Here is a 27,634-nt window from a genome sequence, read left to right as displayed (position 1 = left end):
AAAACACAGGATGAAAAGCTGATCGCCTGAATGACGGAAATGCTTCACTGTGATACATGCATGAAGGTCATATTGTGGTTTCGGTTGTGGTTTGTTTTTACAGATACTGTGCCAAAGCATAATGTCCCAAAACACTACTCTAAAGACTGTTTATGTTCAAATAAGAAGTTTAAATATATTTTAAAAACGTCACTTTTTGCCTGGAAGACCTATCGTTTCATATCATAATGTTATTATTCTAACATAAACAGTCTTTAAAGTTGTGTTTTGGACCATTATGCATTGGCACAGTATCTGTCAAACGGTAATGTGACTATGATAATACCGAGACAGTTTTGCTCTCGCAATACCACAATATTGATAATATCGTTACATCCCTAATTGCTACCGTTTCTTACAGATAATATCATGATAAAGATATCGCTAACCCTAAAATGCAATTCTCCACTTTTTAAAGCATCACGTTAAGTGGAAAAACAAGTCTAATGATGCTTAAAACAACTGGATCTGGCAACACAGCAGAAGCTGTGCCTAAGCCCTCACTCACATGAATTGATCTCATTTTCACACCACAGATCCAGCACATGCTTCACTGTGAAACGTGCATGAAGGGATTACTGTAAGTTATATTGAGCTTTCAGTTTTAGTTCGTTTGACAGATACTGTGCCAAAGCATAATGGTCCAAAACACAACTTTAAAGACAGTTTATGTTCACATAAGAAGTTTAAATAAATACGTCACTTTTTGCCTGGAAGACCTATTGTTTTATATTGTAATGTTATTATTCTAACATAAACCATCTTTAAAGTTGTGTTTTGGACCATTATGCGTTGGCACAGCATCTGTCAAACGGTAATGTGAATAAGAAGTTTAATTATTTTTTAAAAACAACACTTTTTGTCCGGAAGGCCTATCGTTTTATATCGTAATGTGACCGCAAAAATATAGAGACAGTTTTGCTATCGCGATACCACGATATTGATAATATCGTTACATCCCTAATTGCTACCGTTTCTTACAGATAATATCATGATAAAGATATCGCTAACCCTAAAATGCAATAATTTTGTAATAACTGGATCTGGCAACACAGCAGAGGCTGCGCCCTAGCCCTCACTCACATGAATCGATCTCCATCATTTTCTCACCACGGATGCTAAACAATCTAGGCAAACTGTCTAGAATTTATTTATACTTGCAGACACTCATTTAAGGAGTTTTAAAGTGCTAATCAATCATTCAGAGAACTTCTGATGCTATTTTTGAAGATTAAAAATTTACCAAGGCCCAGACCTCGGTGTCGCAATTAACTTTTTTTGTTTGCGAAATTTGTTGGCTTGTTAGATAGCTTGCTAGGTTTTGGAATGGAGCCTTCGTTGTGTCTCAAACACGCAGTCGTTTTTTTAGTCTGGTGAAGTCTTTAGCAGATCTCCACAGCCAGCTCTGCAGCTCTCGAAGTACCCAGAATCCTTCCACCTTCCTCGAGAAGTCATTCGGAGTAGGATGGGACGATAACACAGGGGCCGCCAGCAAAGTGTGAACCTCAGTGGCTGGCCCGCCATACTGATAAAGAAGTGAGAGAGAAGAAAGACCGGCATGAGTTGAACGAACAGGTCGACGATGTTGTAAAGATGCAGATGAAAAGAGTACAGGCTGCTTTCTGTATCCATCTCCGAATTTTAAAGCTGTGTAGTTCATGTTTAGTTTTATCAGTTTCTCTTCGTCCACACTCAGCAGCCTTCTCCTTTTCCCCCATCTCTCCATTCCTTCCTCTTTCTCTCCCTCTTCTTTGGCAGCCCAGCTCTCGCCTTCTTTTCTCCTTCCTCTTCTGCCCCTTTCTCTGTCCCGCTTGAGATCAGCCCGAGTCGTTCCTTCTCTCACGCCTGAGATGGGCTGAGTACCTTGGTTTCGAGGCACGTAACTCCGGAGAGGGGCGGGGCTGTTCTCGCTCACGCCCTGAAACTGTGACGACAGAAGTGGGGCGTATCCTTGAGCGGTCGTGGCGTATCCCGTGGAGGGTGGGAGGTTGGTGTAGCCCAGAGCGTTCATCAGGCCGGATATGGAGCCGAGCAGCCCGCTGAGGCCGGAGCAGAAGTGCAGGAGGGAGCTCTGGAGGTACGGACACAGGGTGGAGCGCGCCAGCTCCCTCACGGCGCACAGGAGAACGCTGTACGCACGCTGGTTTTGTGCCAGACGGGCACCATTTTCTAGTCCTCTCCACAGGTCCACCCGCGTGGCTGCGCTTGGCACTGATAGAGAGGAGCTGTTGGGACGCGGAGGAGAGAAGCCAGGATCACTGAATGGAGGCCCCAGATAGGACAACTGAGGATCAGAGATGAGGAGAGAACATATTAGAGATCAATTGATGTCCAGATTTATAAGACTAAAGCCTCGTTCAGACTGTCAACCCAAATCTGATTTTAATAAACACATCAGACGTTTTTGTGGGAAACATCATAAACGTCTTTGCAGAAACAAGCTTGTGTTGTTGCGAACTGCAAGTCAAGCGGGAAAAGACTATATACGGCTAGTATACGGACCTCTTTGAGTTTGGAAACCAGCGGAGACGGCAGCACAGAATAAAGTCGCATATTCCAGCTTCCTGCCGCTGCTTTAGAAGACAAATATAATACAGTGTGACGGCAACGTTGTCATATCGCAAGACAACATCTATTTTGCAAACTGTATCGCTGTTATTGTCGATTTTAGCGTTGGCATTACAACGCAACGGCATTGCCATAGAAACCAATGCACATTCCGTAAAACACAAGAGTGCTTATGGACACACAAATCGATTTGAACAATTGCGATAGGACTGTGTGGACAGTCAGTTATTCAAATCCGATTCAATCCAGATATGGACAAAATTTGGATTTGGGATGACAGTCTGAACGAGCCTTAAAGGCCTGTTCACACCAAGCACGATAACAACAGCTATTAAGATAAAGGTGCCATAGAATGCATTGATACAATAATTTAAATTGTTCTCTGATATCTACATAGAAGGTATATGGCTTAGGTAAGGGCAAAAATTCTCTAGAAATGGTTTTAGAAGTCCATTTACAACCCTAGGATTTGTCCCTAGAATGAAACGCTCTGTTATTACCTTATTTGGAAGGTTCATGAATAATGATGATGAGCTCTGCTCTGATTGGCTGTTTCACAAAGTGGCTCATTTCAGTAGCTTGCACATGGAGGAAAATATATATTTAATTACGGAGCTGGAGCCGCTATTGATATGCGGCTGATTGAAACTGCTGTTTTGAATGCACGATCATTTTACTTTCACTTTTGCGATCGCAGGTGCTCTGTGTAACATTATACTACAGCGGCAGTACTAACCACATATTTTAGAAGTTTAGATGCTTGTTAGTGATGCTCAGGATCTGTAATGTAACTGCAATGCTACCACTAGTAATAAGTTAACCATGTCCCTTCAGTGGCTGGCTTTATTTTATTAGAATGCATTATTTGTTTTCCTTGCCTTTCTGAGTACAGACACCAACCATCCCTGCACTTAACATCTCCTGCACTACCAAGAACATAACATTTATTCCCGTGAACTGACATTTTCACTATTGTCCTTGCTTTTTTTTTTTTTTTTCACAATAGCCTAGCTGCAGAACTTCTGATGATTGGTCTATGCAAATGTTGGGGGCGTAACTATTAATGATCGTGACTATTACGTCACGTAATAGTTTATGTTAGGTTTAGCCTATTTTTCAGTGGTCTTTTGCAAACACCAGATTTATATAAGAAGGAGGAAAAAATGGTGTTTGAGACTCAAGGTAAGTCATTTCTATATACAGAACTGTTATTATTCAACTATGCCAAGGTAAATACAGTTTTCCATTCTATAGCACCTTTAGTTTTCACACCACAACTATAACGATACAGGGTAACGATATCGTTGGGATCACTTTCAGAATGATTTTTTTTTTTTTTTACAGCTGATGAACGATAAAACACTGACAGCTAATCAGACTTGATTCAAATTTAAAAGGCTTGTGCATTTGCGATTAGGCAGAAGCTGTGGTTGTCATGCGTATCTTTCAGTGAAGCATGGTTCTGTGATCAGCAGTAAATCTACATCCGAAGGCCAGAGGGCGCTCTCATTCTCACACGGATACTCCAAATACGCCCCGAAAAAGAAACCCAGTAAATTCCTATGGCTGCAGCTAAATAAACAGAAGATTTAACTGCTTTCATTGATTCAACGTGACTAATAAACACATGGCAATATATGGTTTATCTGTGTTCTTTTTATTATCATTTTCATTGCAATAAAGTATATTTATAATGCAATGCCTTTATCACTGCTTAGAATACTATGAATTAAGTTGTGTGACTTATCCTGTGTAAAAAGCCACATCATCTCACAGAAGGATTTATTTCAAACACTCAACTGACGTTACAAAGTAAGTTTGGAGTGAAAACATGTTATTAAATGTGGTATTTTCACATGCTTTCAGATGAAGCAGCATTTACTACACAGAACCATAGTCCAGCTGTCATTATCGCAATTTTTTGGGGATTTCATAATCGCACAATAATATCGTCTGCGATTTTTTTATTATTACTATTATTTTTTTGCATAACCTGTCAGCAAACTACAGCTCTGGGGTGCGTTTCCCAAAAGCATCGCCAACCAACTATGGTCGCAAGTTCCGTCGTTACCAACATAGTTCAACAATTCTGTGTTTCCCGAAACCATAGTTCAAACGAACATTCGCAAACAGCGTCGCAAAGTTATGTGGTTGGAACTACAGCTCTTGACCTGTGGTTAGAAGCATAGTTTCTTGTTAGTAAGACATTTGGGCTTAATAAATTATGCTCTTGGGCACAATAATCAAACAAACATGCAGTACAATCTATATACTCTATTCAATCTAAATATAAATGCATTTTAATCTATGTATCTTTGTGCATCCTCTATAAGCGCCGTTTTTGAATAGTGGGCATGTGCATAAATGCCTATGGGAACCCCAGAGTATGACGTAAGAGGGAACCCGTGATGAATCAAATGATAAATTACAAAAAACAGTAAATTAGTCATTATGTGCCATGCTCAATATAGCTGCATTTTTGAGATTTCTAATTAGCTAAATAGTATAAGTTATTAATCGGTGACGTCATTAACAACGGACCTACATTGTTGAGCTAATGTGGTTCAAACGACAGAGATGCGACCGTGTTTGGGAAACAGCCGTGACTAGCTAGTTCATTTCCACAACAATGCATCGTACTATGGAGGTTAACCAGCGAGTTGCATCGTTGTACGGGAAACGCACCCCAGTGTAGTAAATGCTGCTCCATCTGAAAGTATGTGATGGAGATTTACTGCTAATTACAGAACTGGTTTTACTGACAAAATGTGCATGGAATTCACATTCGCAGCCCTATATAAGACCAAAGTTGTTAAAACTGGAGTTTTGTCATCTTTATTTTAGTGCAGATGTTTTCAACCTCATTCCTGGATCCCCCCCAGCACTGCATGTTTTGCATGTCTCCCTAATCAAACACATCTGATTCAGGTCATCGCCTCATTAGTACAGACTCCAAGAGCTGAAATGGGTCAGACAAAGGAGACCTGCAAAATGTGCAGCATTTAGGGGTTGAAAACCACTATTCGAGTACACTCTTAAAGGGACAGTTCACTCAGAAATGAATATTCTCTTATCATTTACTTGCCCTTCTAATTGTTCTAAAACTTCTCAGTTCAGAAGAACTTCTTTCTTCTGTTGAACACAAAAGATGATGTTTTAAAGAATTAAAAAGATGTTTTAAAGATGCCAAATAGCCATTGATACCCATAGTGTGGACAAAAGTGCACTTATAACTTATAACTTATACCTATATCCTGCACTTGCTGCTTATTGCACTCCTGGTTAGACCTAAACTGCATTTCATTGCCTTGTACTTGTACATGTACATCTAAACTAATCTAATCTAATCTAAAAATACTATGGAAGTCAATGGCTTTTGTCAACTTGAGGGTGAGTAAATGATGACATCCTTTTTATTTTTGGGTGATCTGTCACTTTAAAAATGAAAATTCTTTATTGTCTCTAAAAGTTCAATGAAAAAAAAAAAGTTCCATGAAGAACATCCATTAAATCTTTTAAGCGCACAAGATTAAGATTAATAAAATATTCTTCAAATTAAGAAAAAAATGTTATTTTAATAACTGTTTACTGAAAGGTTCTCTAGGGAACCAGAAATGTTCTTCTGGTTCATCTCTACAAAGCTCAATTTTTTAAGATTTATATTTAAGAGTGTAAAAGATGACTAAAGAAGCATAAATATATACATATTGAAAAGGAATCATACAATGATCTACAATAAGACTATGGAGGCTGGTTTTAGCCATTGAATAAAAATAAAAGAGGTGATTGTAAAGTTATAATCTCATAAGACTCTTTTTACATATAGTAATTCTGACTTTTCTTCTAAGAAATGCGTGATATAAACTTGTTTGGATTTTATTCTCAGAATTGTTAGATATAAATTTACAATTACGAGTTACAAGTCAGAATTCTGTGATATATAGTTGCAAATCTGAGAAATAAAGTTAAAATTGCGAGACTCTTTTTTCCTCAGAATTGTACTTTATAACTAAATTGTGAGTTCATATCTTAAAATTCTGCGAAAAGAAGTCAGAGTGGCAAGAAAAAGAAAATTGTGAGATATAAACTTGGAGTTGTGAGAGGAAAAGTCAAATTTGTGAGTTTATATCCTGCAATTGTGAGAAAAACATACGATTTGCAAGATGCAAACAAAAAAATGTCAGAATTGTGAGCTAAGAAGAACAGCTTCCATACTAGTCTGAGAATGTCCTTTTAAATATTAAATGCATCTGCCTTTGATGAGAAAGTGGTCGATTAGGAGATGCTGTTTGTTTGTATTTCTGTTGTTGGCCTGTTAGGGACGGTTCCACCCAAAAACAAACATTCTGTCATGGTTTACTCACCCTCATGTTGAGCCAAACCTGTATGACTTTCTTTTGTAAAATGTGAAAAAGCCAAAATGGAAAATAAACGGTATCCAAAACAGTCATTTCTGGGTGGAACTATTTCTTTAATGTCACAATGAAATGGAAGTAGCAACAGATTTTTTCTTCTGTTATGATTATGACATCCGAATGCAACAGATTAGTTGAAACATAAAAAGGAGGAGACTTTGTTTTATGCATCAGTTTTTGATTGGATTTTTGGCATTTTACTCAAAGTGGAGGCACATGAGCATGAGTTTTCAGCAGTTTAAGTGCACTAAATGATCTGAGAAGTTCTGCATACGTCACCAGAGAGAAGTCCGTCATTTTACTGGAAGATACAGCTTTTACTTTTTATCTAAAAATCGCAGTAACACTTTAGGGACAAATTCTGATTATTAACTATAGTTGCTTATTAACATACTGGCATATTTATTTATAAAGCACATATTAGTGCCACATATTCACTGCAAAAAAAAAATTCAGACTTTATAACTCGCAATTGTATGTAAATCTTGGAATTCTGACTTTATAACTCGAAAATTCAAGTTTATATCGTGGAATTCTGACCTTATAACTTGAAATTTTGAGTTTATATCTCGGAATTCTGACTTTATAAGTCTCAATTGTAAGTTTATATCTCGGAATTCTGACTTTATAAGTCTCAATTGTAAATTTATATCTCGGAATTCTGACTTTATAAGTCTCAATTGTAAGTTTATATCTCGGAATTCTGACTTTATAAGTCTCAATCGTAAGTTTATATCTCGGAATCTTGACTTTATAAGTCTCAATTGTAAGTTTATATCTCGGAATTCTGACTTTATAAGTCTCAATTGTAAGTTTATATCTCGGAATTCTGACTTTATAAGTCTCAATTGTAAGTTTATATCTCGGAATTCTGACTTTATAAGTCTCAATTGTAAGTTTATATCTCGGAATTCTGACTTTATAAGTCTCAATTGTAAGTTTATATCTCGGAATTATGATTTTATAACTTGAAATTGTGAGTAAATCTCAGAATTCTGATTTTATAACTCGCAATTTCGAGTTTATATCTTGGAATTCTGACTTTATAAGTCTCAATTGTACGTTTATATCTCGGAATTCTGACTTTTTAAGTCTCAATTGTGAGTATATATCTCGGAATTCTGACTTTATAAGTCTCAATTGTAAGTTTATATCTCGGAATTCTGACTTTATAAGTCTCAATTGTAAGTTTATATCTCGGAATTCTGACTTTATAAGTCTCAATTGTAAGTTTATATCTCGGAATTCTGACTTTATAAGTCTCAATTGTAAGTTTATATCTCGGAATTCTGACTTTATAAGTCTCAATTGTAAGTTTATATCTCGGAATTCTGACTTTATAAGTCTCAATTGTAAGTTTATATCTCGGAATTCTGACTTTATAAGTCTCAATTGTAAGTTTATATCTCGGAATTATGATTTTATAACTTGAAATTGTGAGTAAATCTCAGAATTCTGATTTTATAACTCGCAATTTCGAGTTTATATCTTGGAATTCTGACTTTATAAGTCTCAATTGTACGTTTATATCTCGGAATTCTGACTTTTTAAGTCTCAATTGTGAGTATATATCTCGGAATTCTGACTTTATAAGTCTCAACTGTGAGCATAAATCTCAGAATTCTGACTTTTTAAGTATCAACTGTGAGTTTATATCTAGGAATTCTGACTTTATAAGTCTCAATTGTGAGTTTATATCTAGGAATTCTGACTTTATAAGTCTAAATTGTGAGTTTATATCTCGGTATTCTGACTTTATAAGTCTCAATTGTAAGTTTATATCTCGGAATTCTGACTTTATAAGTCTCAATTGTAAGTTTATATCTCGGAATCTTGACTTTATAAGTCTCAATTGTAAGTTTATATCTCGGAATTCTGACTTTATAAGTCTCAATTGTAAGTTTATATCTCGGAATTCTGACTTTATAAGTCTCAATTGTAAGTTTATATCTCGGAATTCTGACTTTATAAGTCTCAATTGTAAGTTTATATCTCGGAATTCTGACTTTATAAGTCTCAATTGTAAGTTTATATCTCGGAATTCTGACTTTATAAGTCTCAATTGTAAGTTTATATCTCGGAATTATGATTTTATAACTTGAAATTGTGAGTAAATCTCAGAATTCTGATTTTATAACTCGCAATTTCGAGTTTATATCTTGGAATTCTGACTTTATAAGTCTCAATTGTACGTTTATATCTCGGAATTCTGACTTTTTAAGTCTCAATTGTGAGTATATATCTCGGAATTCTGACTTTATAAGTCTCAATTGTAAGTTTATATCTCGGAATTCTGACTTTATAAGTCTCAATTGTAAGTTTATATCTCGGAATTCTGACTTTATAAGTCTCAATTGTAAGTTTATATCTCGGAATTCTGACTTTATAAGTCTCAATTGTAAGTTTATATCTCGGAATTCTGACTTTATAAGTCTCAATTGTAAGTTTATATCTCGGAATTCTGACTTTATAAGTCTCAATTGTAAGTTTATATCTCGGAATTATGATTTTATAACTTGAAATTGTGAGTAAATCTCAGAATTCTGATTTTATAACTCGCAATTTCGAGTTTATATCTTGGAATTCTGACTTTATAAGTCTCAATTGTACGTTTATATCTCGGAATTCTGACTTTTTAAGTCTCAATTGTGAGTATATATCTCGGAATTCTGACTTTATAAGTCTCAACTGTGAGCATAAATCTCAGAATTCTGACTTTTTAAGTATCAACTGTGAGTTTATATCTAGGAATTCTGACTTTATAAGTCTCAATTGTGAGTTTATATCTAGGAATTCTGACTTTATAAGTCTAAATTGTGAGTTTATATCTCGGTATTCTGACTTTATAAGTCTCAATTGTAAGTTTATATCTCGGAATTCTGACTTTATAAGTCTCAATCCTAAGTTTATATCTCGGAATTTTGACTTTATAAGTCTCAATTGTAAGTTTATATCTCGGAATTCTGACTTTATAAGTCTCAATTGTAAGTTTATATCTCGGAATTCTGACTTTATAAGTCTCAATTGTAAGTTTATATCTCGGAATTCTGATTTTATAACTTGAAATTGTGAGTAAATCTCAGAATTCTGATATTTGTATTTCGAAATTGTGAGTTTATATCTCGGAATTCTGATTTTATAACTCGCAATTTCGAGTTTATATCTCGGAATTCTGACGTTATAAGTCTCAATTGTAAGTTTATATCTCGGAATTCTGACTTTTTAAGTCTCAATTGTGAGTATATATCTCGGAATTCTGACTTTTTAAGTCTCAATTGTGAGTTTATATCTCAGAATTCTGACTTTTTAAGTCTCAATTGTGAGTATATATCTCGGAATTCTGACTTTTTAAGTCTCAACTGTGAGTTTATATCTAGGAATTCTGACTTTATAAGTCTCAACTGTGAGCACAAATCTCAGAATTCTGACTTTTAAAGTCTCAACTGTGAGTTTATATCTAGGAATTCTGACTTTATAAGTCTAAATTGTGAGTTTATATCTCGGTATTCTGACTTTATAAGTCTAAATTGTAAGTTTATATCTAGGAATTTGGACTTTATAAGTCTCAATTGTAAGTTTATATCGTGGAATTCTGACTTTATGAGTCTCAATTGTGAGTTTATATCTCGGAATTCTGACTTTATAAGTCTCAATTGTAAGTTTATATCTCGGAATTTTGACTTTAAATAAAGTCAGAAACATAATCTTGTTCTCTGTTTGAAATAAGATTTATTTCTTACCCCATCGGCATTTATTAAGTTAAGTGTGCCCAAAATCACAAGTGAGTTATTCCCAGTAAGATCTATAATATAAATTCAGTAAACAGACAGGGTGAATTCAATTTCATGCCAACTTTAAGTTAACTAACTAAAACAGCTAGTTAAAATAAATAGGACAAGCCCTGAATGAGTCCCTCCACAGCACATAAAACAGAATACAGAAAACTGCTATTAAACAATTTAAATGGGTAAGATAGGATATACTACAAAGGACTAATTAAAACTAGTCAGGAGCTAAAAAAAATCTGGGAAGAGCATGCACAGGAAAACATCTGTAAACAAAAGCGTCCAATTTATCGCCACACACTGATAACACACACACACACACACACACAAACAGACAGTGACTCACGTAAGTGTCTCTGATCTCCTTCAGCTGGTGGTCCAGGTATTTGGTCAGCTCGTATGTCCTCTCTATGGAGCTCCTCTCATTGGACAGGATGAGTGTGCGGTCCAGCACCTGAGCGAACCCGACCGCAGCCGCCAACAACAGCAACACAATGACCTGATTGACTGAAGACAGGGATTTCAGTACATGCACAATTAACAATTTATCATCCAATTCTCTAGTTTGGTGCATTTCTGACATTCCCTTGCGTGAAATGCTTTAACAATGTTGTCATTTCTTAAAAAAAACTCAAACGAAGCCTGTGATACTGTTTGAGGAATAACAGCAAGTGGAGAAAATCTGTCTGCAATCAGCTCCGGATAAATGTTTGGTTTATATGCGTTCACACAAATTACGGCGTGTCATTTTAGAGAATTTTTGTAATATAGTGGTTGTAGCTGTAATCCTTTTGAGGTATTCAAACTTAAATAGTTAGTTTTATGTTAAACTTTGATTATAGAGGTTACAGTTTCATGCGGCTTTATCTGGCACTGCTTCTGCTACTGGCTCTGTACAGTGTGTTTATAGAGATAGACAAGTTCTGCCCAGGATTATTAAAGAGATTTATGTTCATATTGAAACAGGTCATAAAAAGTTGAAATAAATTTTATGTGCAGTTTATTATATCATTAAGTTTCCATATGTCTTTACTGCTTAAATGTCCCTTATTTTAATGTTATTGTGAACAATTCATTGATGAATATGTTTCCAAATTTTTTTTTTTTTGGGGGGGGGGGGGGGAATTCTGACTTTATAAGTCTCAGTTGTGATTTTATATCTTGGAATTCTGACTTTACAACTTGCAATTGCCAGTTTATATCTCGGAATTGTGACTTTATATTTCTCAGTTGTGAGTTTATATCTTGGAATTCTGACTTTATAATTCACAATTGTGAGTTTATATCTCGGAATTCTGACTTTATAACTCACAATTGTGAGTTTATATCTTGGAATTCTGACTTTACAACTTGCAATTGCCAGTTTATATCTCGGAATTCTGACTTTATAATTCACAATTGTGAGTTTATATCTCGGAATTCTGACTTTATAATTCACAATTGTGAGTTTATATCTCGGAATTCTGACTTTATAATTCACAATTGTGAGTTTATATCTTGGAATTCTGACTTTACAATTTGCAATTGCCAGTTTATATCTCGGAATTCTGACTTTATAATTCACAATTGTGAGTTTATATCTCGGAATTCTGACTTTATAACTCACAATTGTGAGTTTATATCTCAGAATTCTGACTTTATAATTCACAATTGTGAGTTTATATCTTGGAATTCTGACTTTACAACTTGCAATTGCCAGTTTATATCTCGGAATTCTGACTTTATAATTCACAATTGTGAGTTTATATCTCGGAATTCTGACTTTATAATTCTCAGTTGTGAGTTTATATCTCGGAATTCTGACTTTACAACTTGCAATTGCCAGTTTATATCTCGGAATTCTGACTTTATAATTCACAATTGTGAGTTTATATCTCGGAATTCTGACTTTATAATTCTCAGTTGTGAGTTTATATCTCAGAATTCTGACTTTACAACTTGCAATTGCCAGTTTATATCTCGGAATTGTGACTTTATATTTCTCAGTTGTGAGTTTATATCTTGGAATTCTGACTTAACTCGCAATTGTGAGTTTAAATCTCGGAAATCTGACTTTATAACTCACAATTGTGAGTTTATATCTGGGAATTCTGACTTTATAAGTCACAATTGTGAGTTTATATCTGGGAATTCTGACTTTATCTCTTGGAATTCTGACTTTATAACTTGCAATTGCAAGATTATATCATGCAACTGGGACTTTATTTCTCAGAATTGTGAGTTTATATCACAATTCTGACTTTATAACTCGCAATTGTGAGTCTAAATTACACAAGTCTGACTTAATTTCTCAGAAGTGTGAGTTTATATCACGCAATTGTGAGTTTTTTATCACGCAATTGTGACTTACTAAACATAAGTTTATATCTGAATTGTGATATAACAAGCAATAACCTTTTTTTTTGTTTGTTTTTTTAATTCAGTGGTGGAAATGGGCTTTCACAGTTTTCCGACAAGTCCCCGCCTAAACATTTTTCCGGTCACAATAGGACACTACTTCCATTTCACGATGACTTTATGAGAATTCATGTGATCAGTTCATGATAACAATAAATGCAGTGGCCCCAAATGTATTTGAACACACAAGCCACAGTTCACATGGTCCAAAAGTCATTACAGAAATATAATATTTGCAATTGCATTGTTTTTCTCAGAGCTATTTTTGTGAAAGAATGTGAGAAAATGTTTTTAACAGTGTATCTGTTCTTTTAATCACAAGTAACAGTACTTTCTTTTTTTGCTTTGAGCTCAGGGGTGTGAGTGTGTGTGGTCCTCAACTCTGGGACGTGTTTTTGTTTTGCAGTGTGTGTGTTTTTGTAGGTTTCTGTTTTGGATTATGTGTATATACATGCCTGTGCACAGACCACTGCATTTGTTACATTCGGCATTGAGTGCGAGTGTGTGTGAACGTGCCTGTCCAGAGACCCTTTTAGCCCCGAAATCACACTGGGAAAATGGCAGCAAATGAGAACGAGCCTCCGAACTTGCAAAAGGGTCACGCAGTGCTTCTATTATAAGTGTATGTGAGCCTCAGGGAGTCATCCGGCACAAACACATCTCACATCGTGCCTATCTTCTCTTTCTTTTTTTGTGTCAAGCATTCAGAGGAACATGGGAGAGATGTGTAATTACTTGTTTGAGGCATTGTGTTTTCAACAGGTGTGAAATATGTGCACCTCCTCCCCTCCGCTGTTCCTTTTTATCTCCGGTCGTCTCTTCTTCTCGAACCCCCCGTCAACCCAACGTCCATTTTACCTCTGTCCTTTCTTCTCCTAGCTTTTTTCTCGCTGTCACACATTGTTTCTCTCTCCTTCCCCTTATATTCCCCCTGTCAAGTTTTCCAGGTTGTTTTTTATCTTCTCACACACGCCTAAGTTTCCTCCCCTTCTTTAAAGTGGTTTATCTCCTTTTTGCCCCCGGCCAAAATAACAACAGCTTATTAACCTCGATTAGCCCTGCCAGTTTTTCTTTTCAACTCTGTTCCTTTCTTTTCTCTGTCTAATTCACTCATTCTTTTTCAGGAGCGAGGAATTCTTATGAAACACTCATTTAAAACTACCTGAAACACACACACAAACTCCTGACACACCTTTTCCCCAATCTAAGGTCACAATAATCGCCAAAGTGTCTCTGTTAGATCGGTAGCAGGGTGTGGAAGAGTTCAACAGTGCATCTCAGATGCATCCAAGATCCTGATCCAACGCAAACGGCTTATTGGAAACATCAGCTATCCTAAAATCTTGCATTAAAGTCTTATAAACATTGACTGACATCTTATTCTTATTAGATCTGGCTTTTGTTCCAATGAATAACTGGATAAGAGCACCCTGAGGAACATTTTATTGCTCCAAGATTTCTCTTTCAGAGCTCAAAAGACTCTATTTCGCTTCATTAAAGCATTACGATTGTCTCAAATGTTTCTGCTATTAAATTTCCAAAGAGAAATAGTAATAGACAACTGGAAATGTGTAATATAAATATAAAGGTGGTTTATTGGCATCAGTGGTTCCATAAAGAACCTTTAACATCTTTATATATTACATCTTTGCACAAAACATTCTTTGTAGTGGACAAAAAAGATTTAAGATGGTTCTTTTTAAGAACTATTTCCTGAAAAGTTCTCAAACGACACTTCTATATGGTGTTCAGTGCAAAAAACCCTTTTGAAACCTTTATTTTTAAGAGTTTGATATCTTCGAGCTTTAAAATAATGTTGATTTATACTCTGAAAAATTTGAGATCTCTGAATTTTGATCGTAGGCTTTGGCATCTTGGTTTTGAGAGACTTTGAGATCTCTTCTGAAACTTTCTGAGACAAATCAAAGATGTATTGAAGACATATGAGACACACTCTTAAAATTGAGGTTCCGTGAAGAAGCTTTAACATCTTTACATTTGAAAAAAAAACACATTCTTAACAGTGGAAAAAATATTTAAGATGGTTCTCTTCTCTATGCATTCACAAAAAAAAAAACACACTTTTGAAACCATTATTTTTGTGTTTGAGATCTTAGTTTGAGCTTTGCTGAGATCTGTAGGCTTTGGCATCTTGATTTTGAGAGACTTTGAGATCTCTTCTGAAACTCTTTGAGACAAATCAAAGATGTATCAAAGACATATGAGACTACACTCTTAAAAACTGAGGTTCTTTATTCTTAAAATTGATGGTTCCATGAAGAAACTTTGACATCATTTGGAAAAAATTGTCTTTACAGTGGAAATAAAAGATTTAAGATGGTTCTTTTTAAGAACGCTTTACTAAAAAGTTCTCAAAGGAACCCGAAACGGCTCTTATACATGGCGTTCACTGCAAAACTCCTCTTTAAAACCTTTATTTTTAAGAGTTTGAGATCTTAGTTTGAGTTTGATTCATGCCCTCTCTGAAAAATTTGATGAGAAATATTTGAGATCTCAGAATTTTGATTGTAGGCTTTGGTATCTTGGTTTTGAGAGACTTGGAGAACTCTTCTGAAACTCTCTGAGATCAATCAAAGATGAAATGAAGACTTATGAGACTACACTTAATAAATTCAGGTTCTTTGTTCATAAAATGTATGGTTCCATGAAGAATCTTTAACATCTTAACATTTGAAAAAAAAAAAAAAACGTTCTTTTCAGTGGAAAAAAGATTTAAGATGGTTCTTTACTGAAAAGTTCTCAAAGAAACCCCAAACGACTCTTCTACATGGCGTTCACTCCAAAAAACCCTTTTGAAACCTTTATTTTTGAGAGTTTGAGATCTCAGAGCTTTGAATTTTGATTCATTTCATGCATTTGAAAAAAACATTCTTTACAGTGGAAAAAAGTTATAAGATGGTTCTTTTGAAGAACTCTTTACTAAAAAGTTCTCAAAGGAACCCCAAACGGCTCTTCTCTATGCGTTCACTGCAAAAAACACCTTTGAAACCTTTATTTTTAAGAGTTTGAGATCTTAGTTTGAGTTTGATATATGTCCTCTCTTCTGAAACTCTCTGAATCCTATCAAAGATGAATCAAAGACATATAAGACTACACTTTATTTTTAAGAGTTTGAGGTCTCAAAGCTTTAAGTTATGTTGATTTATGCCCTCTGAAAATTTTGAGATCTCTGAATTTTGATTGTAGGCTTTGGTGTCTTGAGAGATTTTGAGATCTCTTCTGAAACTCTCTGAGACAAATCAAAGATAAACTGAAGACATATGAGACTACACTCTTAAAAACTGAGGTAAAATTGATGGTTCCATGAAGAACCTTTGACATCCATAAAACCTTGCCAATGGACAAAGGGTTCTTGAGATAATTCAAATGTTCTTCACACAAAGAAAATAAAGATTCTTTTAAGAAAAAGTTCTTTGAGGAACCAAAAATTCTTCAGTGGCATTAATTATGGAAAAACTCAGCTTTTAATCTTTATTTCTAAAAAGTATAAAAGGTCTTTTTCTCTGGAAATAATTGGAGAAGTATATAGTTGAGATATTGAAGACATCGTTGTGATATACATTTTAGAGTTTTTCTAAGCTTTTTCAGAAGACTTTTTGTAGGATTTGCCTGTAAAAAAGTAATTCGACAAACGCCGCCAGGCAGAAATCGTAACTCTGATTGCTCCTCAACAATCAGCATGATTTGCTGTTATATTTACAACATTTTCTTAAGTTTGCTATCTATCAGTTTGACCAAAGATAAACATGGTGTTTCTTAGCAAACTCAAACAATTAATCCGTTGATTCAGGAACTGCTGTTTTTCTCATGGCATTGTAGATCCTATCGAGAATCACATGAAGAATGTTTTTCTCTCCCGTTGCTTATTTGGATGTGAGTACAACAGCTCAAAAACAGAGCACTGGCATATTTACATAACCCCTGAAACAAATCCCCCGCGACTTTATTGAATAACAACGGCTTTCATTAGGACGGATCTGCGAGTGTGTGTGTGTGTGAGTGTGCGTTTGCACGGAGCCTACAGCTGGCAGCAATGATATGATGTCAAATCGGTATATCAGTCAGTTGACGCTGAGCGCTGTCTTTCTCTCGGTCTCACACACATGCACACGTAGACTCTCGCCTTCCATCTTCTGACTGATTTGTTGCCTCTGTGTTAACACTAAACAGACGAGTCTCGGAGGCTCCAGTCAACAATACCGAGAATTCAGCATTATGGTGCAATATCATAAAACATGTCCCCTCCTATCACATCATATAAAGTTATATTGCCCATATGATGGGCTGGTCAGTTCAGCGCACAAAGAGCCTAGTCTTTCATATTCATGAGCGAGTGTGTGTGTGTGTGTTTGTGAAGGGGGTCAGGGTCATGTTGTGTGTCTGTGTACAGTTAAAGTAGAGATTTATGTGCAGTCTGCACTCAATCAAATGTGCATTCCTTCACTGACTAGACACACACACACACACACACACACACACACACACACACACACACACACACACACACAGGGCACTAGATGAATTTTAGAATATAAATGCATCATTACACACATCCAGCGATGCATCCCGTGATCTCTAGAAGGCGACACACACTGCTCAATCGCCCTGTGGATATTTAGTTTGAAATTTAGATGGATGGAAGTTGGCCGGAAATGTTGCCGGCTGTGCCAAGGACCTTCAGAACAAAGCACGAATGGACAATAAAACCTGCGTTAGGAGAAAAATCCTCACTTTTCCATGAACTTCATACCTGAAAACCGAAGGTTCTTTATTGGCACTGATGGTTCTTTGAAGAACCTTTAACATCTATGGAATCTTTCTATTGCACTAAATGTTCTTTACGCTCCGAAAAACAGTTTTAAAATGGGTTGAGGCCATAGAAGAATCATTTTAGTTTTCTTAAAGAACCTTTCAACTTTATTTCTTGGTGTGAAGAACAGTTAATGATCTAAAGGCCCTTTTGTCCACGGATGTTAAAAGTTCTTCATGGAGCCATAAATGCCAGTGAAGAACTTATATTTTTAACAGTTTATATTGGGAAAAAAAATCTTCAGATTATTAAAATGTTCTTCTTTTTAGGAATATTCACTGAAAGGTTCTTTATTTTATCACTGGTTCCATTAAGAACCTTTAACATTCTTAAAAATAAAGGTTCCAAAAGGGTGTTTTTGGTTCCCCAAAGAATCTTTCAGTGAATCTTTCTTGGTGTGAAGAACATTTGAATCATCTTAAGAACCTTTTGTGCAACTGAATGTTTCCATGGATGTAAAATTTTTTCATGGAACCATAAATGCCACTAAGGAACCTATATTTAAATGTAATATTTAAGTTCATAGTGGGAAAAAAAATCTTAAAATTATTAAGATGGTCTTATTAAGATATTCTGAACCATTAACACGCTTAAAAATAAAGGTTTCTAAAGTTTGTTTGTGCAGTGATGCCATTGAAGAACCATTTTTGGTTCCCCAAAGAATCTTTCAGTAAACAGTTTCTAAAAGAACCATTTTTTCTTGGTGTAAAAAACATTTTAATTATCTAAAGAACCTTTTGTGCACCTGAAAGTTTCCATGGATGTTGAAAGTTCTTAATGGAACTATAAATGCCAATGCAGAACCTTTAACACTCTTAAAAATAAAGATTCCTAAAGGGTGTTTTACAGTGATGCCATAGAAGAACCATTCTGGTTCCCCAAAAACCTTCCTAAAATACCTATTTTAATCATCTAAAAAACCTTTTGTGCAACTGAAAGTTTCCATGGATGTTAAACGTTTTGCTTGGAACCATGAATGCCAGTGAAGAACCTTTTTTTTAAGTTTATAGTGGGAAAAAAAATCTTCAAATCATCAAGATTTTCTTATTTTTAGGAAAATTCAATAACAAAATTCTTTATTTTATCACTGGTTCCTTGAAGAACCTTTAACAATCTTAAAAACAAAGGTCCTTAAAGGGTGTTTTTACAGTGATGACATAGAAGAACCATTTTTGGTTCCCCAAAGAATCTTTCAATGAACAGTTCCTGAAAAGACCCATTTTTTCTTGATGTTATGAACATTTAATCATCTAAAGAACTTTTTGTGTAACTGAAAGTGTCCATTGATGGTAAAAGTTTTTTATGAAACCATAAATGTGAATGAAGAACCTTATTTTCAAGAGTTTATAGTGGGGAAAAAAGTTCTTCTTTTTAGGAAAATTCACTGAAATGTTCTTTATTTTCACTGGTTCCATGGACAACCATTTACATGCTTAAAAATAAGGGTTTCTAAAGGGTGTTTTTGCAGTGATGACATAGAAGAACCATTTTTGGTTCCCCAATTAATTTTTCAGTACACAGTTCCTAAAGGAACCATTTTTTCTTGGCGTGAAAAACATTTAAATCATCTAAATATTCACTGAAAGGTTCTTTATTTTGTTACCGGTTCCATGAAGAACCTTTAACACTTTTAAAAATAAAGTTTTTGCAGTGATGCCATAGAAGAACCATTCAGTGAACAGTTCCTAAAAGACCTATTTCTTGGCGTGAAGAACATTTTAATGCAAAGAACCTTTTGTGCAACTGAAAGTTTCCATTGATGTTAAATGTTCTTTATTGACCCATTTATTTTTAAGTTTAACATATTAAGATGCTCTTCTTTTTAGGACTATTCACTAAAAGGTTCTTTACTTTATCACTGGCTCCATGAAGAACCTTTAACAATCTTAAAAATAGAGGTTCCAAAAAAATGCTTTTGCAGTGATGTCCAAAGAACCTTACAGCTCCTAAAAGAACCATTTTGAAGAACATTTTAAAAATCTGAAGAACCATATTCGACTACAATAAACCTTTTTATGCATATGAAATGTTCCATGGATGTTCAAGGTTCTTGAACCATCTATGCCATTAAAGAATCTTTATTAAGAGTGTAGAAAAACCATTTTGGTTCCCTAAAAAAATTCTGCATTTTTGCTTGTTGCGAAGAACATTGTAATCCACTATAAGGAACTTTTTGTGCAACTTAAAGTTTCTATGCATGTTAAAAGCTCTTAATGGAACATAAATGCCAATGAAAAAATCTTTAGATTATTCAAATGTTCTTCTTTTTAGGAATATTCACTGAAAGGTTCTTTATTTTATAATAGGTTCCCTAAAGAACCTTTAACATTTAAATTGCACAAAAGGATCTTTATAGTGAAAAAGGGTTAGTTAGATTAATAAATTGTTTTTACACTACGAAAATGGTTCTTTTAAGAACTGACCTTTGAAAGGTTCTTTGGGGAGCCAAAAATTATTCTTCTACAAAATGAAGATTCTTTCTATCTTCTATCTTCAATCTTTTTTATTACACAAAGGGTTCTTAATAATGGAAAATGTGACCCTGGACCACAAAACCAGTCACAAGGGTCAATTTTTATCAATAAATCTCAAATAAAATTGAGATTTATATATCATCTGAAATCTGAATAATAAACTTTACATTGATGTATGATTTGTTTGGATAGGACAATATGTGGCTGAGATACAACTATTTAAAAAACTGGAAACTGAGGGTGCAAAAAAATATAAAATTTTGAGAAAATCGCCTTTAAAGTTGTTCAAATGAAGTACTTAGCAATGCATATTACTAATTAAAAATTAAAAACTTTTGATATATTTTTGATAGGATATTTACAAAATATCTTCATGGAACATGATCTTTACTTAATATCCTAATGGTTTTTTGCATAAAAGAAAAATCGATAATTTTGACCAATGCGATGTATTTTTGGCATTAAGAAAACAAATGGTTCACTGAAAAATTCTTTATTGGCATTAAAAGTTCCATGAAAAACTTTTAAACAATTAGAATCTTTCCGTTGTATAAAAGGGTTTAGATATTTAAAAAATTCTTCACACTGATTAAGAAAAAACTAACTTTTCTTTGGTTCTTTGGGGAACCAAAATGGTTCATCACTGTAAAACTCTTTGAAAACTTTTTTTAAAGAGTTCACATTCTCCATCTCTGATTTTTTTTCTATTTTTTTTTTCCCTGTTCAGTTCCGACGCACTATATCTCTACCTCTGCAATTACCTTTCCTTTTTTCACTCTTGCTTTTTTTAATTATCTCTTCCCTCCCCCCTCACCATTCCCCCATCTCTCAGACTCAAGTTTCTCATTTAACGTTGTCCCCAACGAGCCGCTCTTGAAAATAAATACAACAGAATGAAGAGCAACTATCTGCACGTCCAATCTAGAAGATCAAATATGAAACTCAAACAGTTTGAAAAGAAAAGAAAGAAAGAAAGAAAGAAAGAAAGAAAGAAAGAAAGAAAGAAGTGGGAGAGCGAAAGGGGCTTGGTGAAGCGAGGGGCCATGTTAATTTGGGAAAAATGTAAACAGCATGTGTAACTGTTCAAACCGTGACCAACTCATTTTATATCATTCCCCTGTGCTCGCTCGCTCCTTTTTCTTTTAGAGGGAATCTGGGCTGCGTTAACCCTCTTTCCTTTCCTCCATCACTCCATCTCTCTCTTTCTCCTTAAGCCCTGCACTTCCGAAAGCTCTTCATCTCTCTACCTCGCTCTCTCTCTTTTTCTAAACCAAATGTCTTGTCCGCATCTTTGCATGGATTAAAATGCAAATACACGGGGCGCTGTGACATGTTAATGGTTTGGGGCTTTTTTTCTCAAACCATCTGTGTGAGTTTGAGTGTATTTGGCAGTTTGGGCTTTGTATGATTGGTATGATGGATGCATGTGGGGTAAGATGAACTCTAACAGAGAGAATAGAGAATATATGTGTGTGTGAGCGTGACAGACTGCTCTGCTGCTTTGTTCAGGCGCAAATCGCATCATTTCGTCACACACTCTTCCTCCTTTTCGCAGACATGCATGGCTCCCCGAAGACAGGTGCTATGTGTGTGTGTGGGTTTGTGTGTTTAGACCCTGACTAACTTGAATCATGTACTTTCTCATATCAGTATCTGTTAACAAGACAGGGGTGAGTTTGCCCTGTGAACCGCATGCACTCCAGAGCAAGATTGTGCTTTGTGATTTATGAAAATGTCCCCAGAAATGTAGTGAAAGAATAAAAAAGGACATTTGAAAAAGTCTGAAACGCTCTCTGAAATCAACAGGTTTATGTGAGTTATGGTTTAGAAAACAATAAAAACTATTATTAAATACAGTTTTCCCACTTTTTGGAAGTGCTTTCTTATAAATGTATATTGTAGTGTTAATATTTTTAGTAAAACTACTGTGTGTTTTAAATGATTTACTTATAGTTAATAAGTACCCCCCAATTTCTATTTATAAATGTAGCTATGTTTTTATAATTTAACTTTAAAATTCTTGTTTGTCATGTAATATCTGACTTTAGACCACAAAACCAGTCCTAAGTAGAAAGGGTATGTTTGTAGCAATAGTTAAAAGTCAAAATGATCGATTTATCTTTTATGTCAAAAATCATTAGGATATTAAATAAAGATCATGTTCCATTAAGATTGATTTTGTAATTTCCTACCGTAAATATATTAGAACGTAATTTTTTATTAGTAATGTACATTGCTAAGAACTTCATTTGTACAACTTTCAAGGTGATTTTCTTAATATTTTTATTTTTATTTTTTGCACAATTAAATTGCAGATTTTCAAACAGTTGTATCTCAGCCAAATCAACATCTATCTCAACAAACCAGACATCGACAGAAAGCTTATTTATTCAGCTTTCAGATGATATATAAATCTCAATTTCAAGAAATTGACCCATATAACTGGTTTTGTGATCCGGAGTCACATATGTTCATTAAAACTGACAAGAAGTATTTTAATCAGGAAATACTAACTTGCGCGCCAGGGTATGACGTTAGCATATGCAAATAAAAATAATAAAGAAGATTTTTAGCCAACAATTCAATCGATTATTTGACACGAAAAGCTATGTTTGAAGTAAACATGTTTCGTTAACCTACTTTTAACGAAGTTAACTAATTTTCCTACACTTACTGTTAGGCCTCTCAAACTCAAAAGCTGATTTTTTTCAGAGCAGTCTATCAATCTTTAATAGATTTGAAACAGTCCAGAGTCAAATATTAATGAGAACAAATGATTGAATCACTATATTTTAAACTGACAAGTTAGACTAAAAATAATAACTGAAAAAAAAAATATTGAGGATTTAAAGATTTAAAGCTCCGACAAACGCGGAAACATATGTTAATTATTATTTAATAATTAGTATATTCATTAAACAATAGCAGGCTAATAATAATAGTCAATCAATCCAAATTAACTCTGAAAAGCCAAAGCCGCTCATCTCTTACCTTTCCCGCGATGCATTTTAATTGGCTCAAATCCTCGATTTCCGTTGGAATCCGTTTATTCTTTCTGAGGTTTTGAAAGAGTTCTGGATGAAATCAAACAATAACAGTATTTTCATCCGCTGTCCGGTGCTTTAGTAAACTCTCCCAAAGCGTTTCGATTAGTTTGCGGATTGCCTGGCGCTCTGATAAACTATATATAGAAAAAGAAAAAAATATTTGTAGGTATATTAAAAAATTAAAAAATGCAGTAAATAGAATCTCTCAGACGGAAAGCGCGCTCGTGAAGTGATTGACAGCTGCTGGGCGACCCGCGCGCGCGCGCTCTGATATCCAGGTAACTGTCGCTGAAACTCACTGAGACTGACTGACTGAAGTGATTTTATACACATGCCTGAGAGAAAGTTCTGTCCCCCTCTCCTCCTTCCCCTCTCTCCTCCTTCTCTTCAGTGATTCAGTGTTGATTCATCTTCTCTGAAGTGAAGGACCCTGCCACGAGACTCCGAAACCACAAAGCTGGGAGGAATTACACTTCTGACAGATATTTCATAATTCATCCAATTATTTTCTCAGCAACAGCATGTGTGTGTATGTATGTTTTTTTTTTCTTCCGGATTCGGTGACTCAATCGTAATTTGACATTGAGTAATTCATTCAGAACTGGTGTGTTTTCTGACCTAGTCTTTGCTCGTTTTATGCGTCACGCTTTCGGTATTACCTTTATTGACAGTGAGATTATTGAGATTGTGTGTTTAACACACATGCGTGGGTTTTTTTCAGAGGCGTGAAGAGAGGATAAGCACCTCATTTTACAGCGTGACATTAACAGAACAGGGAAGATTAACAGTGAGATTATTGCATAACACTTCTGAGCCTGTGATGTTTGACTGATTTGCTGTCAGCTGGTGTTTGATTGGATGAATCGTGATGCTGGCGTCCTCTGCTGTTCAACACCGGTATGACAACGATTTAAAAAAATATTAATAATTAAAATACACGGGGCATTTTTAAATCTAAAGTTAGATATAGGCTTATATATCTTCAGGACAATTCAAAACAACAACCATTCAGCATTTAGAAATTAGCTATTAACACAATTTAGATTTTTTTGCCTTTATTGTGATAGGACAGATCAGAAATGACAGAAGGCGAAGTGAGAGAGAGATAAAGGGAGGGATTGGAAAGGGTCTGTGAGTCGGGATTCGAACTCGGGACGCCCGAAGCGCAAGGACTTGAGTTTAGAATTTAATTGTTTTAATTAATTGCATCCAAAATTAAAAAGTACACAGTACACAGCCGTATATTATGTAAACAAAAAATATTTTGGATGCAGTTAATCGTTATAAATCGTTTGACATCACACACACACACAAAAAAAATGATTAAAGTACATGAGTACATTGTTTTTTTTTTATTAAAAATAGCAGAAGCTAAAATCTGGTTAGGTAGGCTTATATTTTATCACTGCAGAACAAGCTTTTAACACCCAATTCTGAATTTAATTAATTATTATTTTATATTAATAATTTGTGCTGTCAAACAATTAATTGCATCCAAAATAAAAGTTTTTGTTTACATTATATATGTGTGTGTATACTTTATATATTGATTATGTAACACATTCAGTATATATTTTGTAAATATATACATATAATTGTAATTGATATTATGTATACATCTAACTTAATTTTCTTGAATAAATACAGGCCTGCGTGTGTGTGCATTTACATAAACATAATAAATATACAGAGTACACACACAAACAAAAACTTTTTATTCTGGATGCGATTAATTGCGATAAATCGTTTGATAGGACTATTAATATATGAATAATATTTTAATATAATAATAAATAATTTATAAAAGATATGTTGATTATAAGATTTTAATTTTTAAACTAGTTTTTAATATATTAATATTTTAGTTTTATTTCACTCATAATGAAATTATAATGCATGCATATTATGGTTCTTCTCTTCATTATTATATTATATTTTTTCATTGTGCATTCCAGTTTATCTCAATCAAACTGCAGTTGGGTTATTGTGATTAAGCAAAAATAACCTAAATAGGTTACAGCTAACTAACACAATGAAACAACAAAAACATGATAACATAATAAAAAATATGTTTTTTTTTTAATTAAAAAACAGTTATCTGTTTTTGCAAATAAACATTTTTTTTTATTTTAAACAAAATAATTCATTTTTAATTACATTGTTTTTATAATAAATAACAATAAAACATTTTAATATTTTAAATATGTTTTAAGATATTTTAGTTAATATATGTTTTTAATTTTATTATATGTACTGTCATATTACGGTAATAATGCATGCGTAATATAAAAGGTTTTCTTTATAACCGTAAATATGCAATAAACATTGAAATATAATGCTTTTCATTTAAGGAATACAAACTTTTTTAATATTCAACTTTTTAAAATTTAATATTTAATTATGCCATTTTTTATATTTAATATGAATAATAACATTTAATATTTTAAATATGTTTTAAGATATTTTAGTTAATATATTTTCATTTTGTTATATTTGCCATCATATTACAGTAATAATGTATGCATAATATAAAAGGTTCTCTTTACAACCATAAATATGAAATAAACATTGAAATGTAATAGATTTTATTTTAGGGAATACAGATTTTTAATTTTTTTTAAAATAACTGAATAATTAATTAAATCGTTTTTTATATTTAATATTAATAATAACATTTAATATTTAATATTTTAAATATGTTTTTATATATTTTAAATAATATATTTTTATTTGGTTATATTTGCTGTCATATTATGGTAATAATGAATGCATAATCTTAAAGGGTATCTTTATAACCATAAATATGAAATAAACATTGAAATATAATGCATTTCATTTAAGGAATACTGATTTTTTTTCATATATAACTTTTATAATTTAATATTTAATTACATTGTTTTTTATATTTAACATTAATATTAATATTAATAATAATTAATTTTATTTTGTTACATTTGCCGTCATATCACGGTTATAATGAATGCATAATATAAAAGGTTCTCTTTATTACCATAAATATGAAATAAACATTGAAATATAATGTTTTTCTTTTAAGGAATACAGACTTTTTCAACTTTTTTTTTTTTTTTTAAATTTAATAAGTAATTACATTGTTTTTTATATTTAATATTAATACAATTTTAATATTTTAAAATATGTTTTAAGATATTTTAGTTAATATATATTTATTTTGTTATATTTACCGTCAAATTACAGTAATAATGTAAGCATAATATAAAAGGAATGAATGCATAATATTAAATGGTATCTTTATAACCATAAAAATGAAATAAACATTGAAATATAATGAATTTCATTTAAGGAATACAGATTTTTTCTCAACTTTTTATAATTTAATATTTAATCACATCGTTTTTTTATATTTAATATTAGTAATAACATTTAATATTTTAAATATATTATTTTATACAGTCATATTACGGTAATAATGTTAGCAGAATATAAAAGGTTCTCTTTATAACCATACATATGATAAGCATTTAATATAATGTAATGTTTTTTTTTTTTTATTTAAGTGAATATAGAAAGTTCTATAAATTCTACAGTAAATATATTTTTTTTTTAATTAGTTCGGTTTTTTCTGAATAAAGACATAAATAATTTTAGAACAATATTAATTTTGATTAAAACGCGGACACCATTTTTTCTACGGGACCATTTAAAAATAAAAAGCATTTAAAAAATAAAAAAAAAGTGAATGCGATGTTATGGAAATGCGTGACCCTTCAACTCTACTTCCGGGTCGCTGTGTTCAGAACCCGGAGGTTTGACGCGGGAAACCGGAGAATAGAAGAGCTTGATCATCGCGGTTATCTCAGTGTGTTTACCTCAAATATCTTCAGCACCGGGAAACACGATTATACATTCATAAAGTCGTTTTTCACCCAAAGTAAGTGCCAAAAATCGTTTTAACTGTTTAGAACAGTTTATTATTACACTGTTTATTGATAAAACTTTAATAAGGCCGGCTGAAGGAGTCACGTTCGCTCCACATGTGCGGCGCTGTTCCAAAACAGCCTTAATTTGACTACATAGACAACATTTGGACTGTTACTAG

General features: G+C 33.6%; 2 protein-coding genes across 3 annotated transcripts in view; one reads left to right on the top strand and one right to left on the bottom strand.

The window, feature by feature from the left end:
* Positions 1–1,200: 1,200 nt before the first annotated feature.
* Positions 1,201–27,381, bottom strand: clcf1 (cardiotrophin-like cytokine factor 1). Its single transcript, XM_073820260.1, has 3 exons — positions 27,300–27,381; positions 11,154–11,314; positions 1,201–2,323 (listed from the first exon to the last, which is right to left on the bottom strand). The coding sequence occupies exons 1-3, from the start codon at positions 27,379–27,381 to the stop codon at positions 1,385–1,387; spliced, it is 1,182 nt and encodes a 393-aa protein (XP_073676361.1). The 3' UTR covers positions 1,201–1,384.
* Positions 23,979–27,634, top strand: part of ssrp1a (structure specific recognition protein 1a) — a 30,562-nt gene continuing 26,906 nt past the window's right edge. Inside the window, exon 1 of one of the 2 annotated variants that reach the window (XM_073820688.1) lies at positions 23,979–24,085. The gene's annotated coding sequence lies outside the window, so the exon portion shown is untranslated. Of the gene's footprint in view, positions 24,086–27,332; positions 27,467–27,634 lie in introns of those variants that run through there. The other variant, XM_073820687.1, reaches the window with a different exon arrangement.

This window comes from Garra rufa, chromosome 16, assembly GCF_049309525.1.
Source record: "Garra rufa chromosome 16, GarRuf1.0, whole genome shotgun sequence".
Classification (NCBI taxonomy): domain Eukaryota; kingdom Metazoa; phylum Chordata; class Actinopteri; order Cypriniformes; family Cyprinidae; genus Garra; species Garra rufa.
Note: the sequence above shows the minus strand (reverse complement) of the source record. Positions and strands in the feature narration are given on the sequence as shown.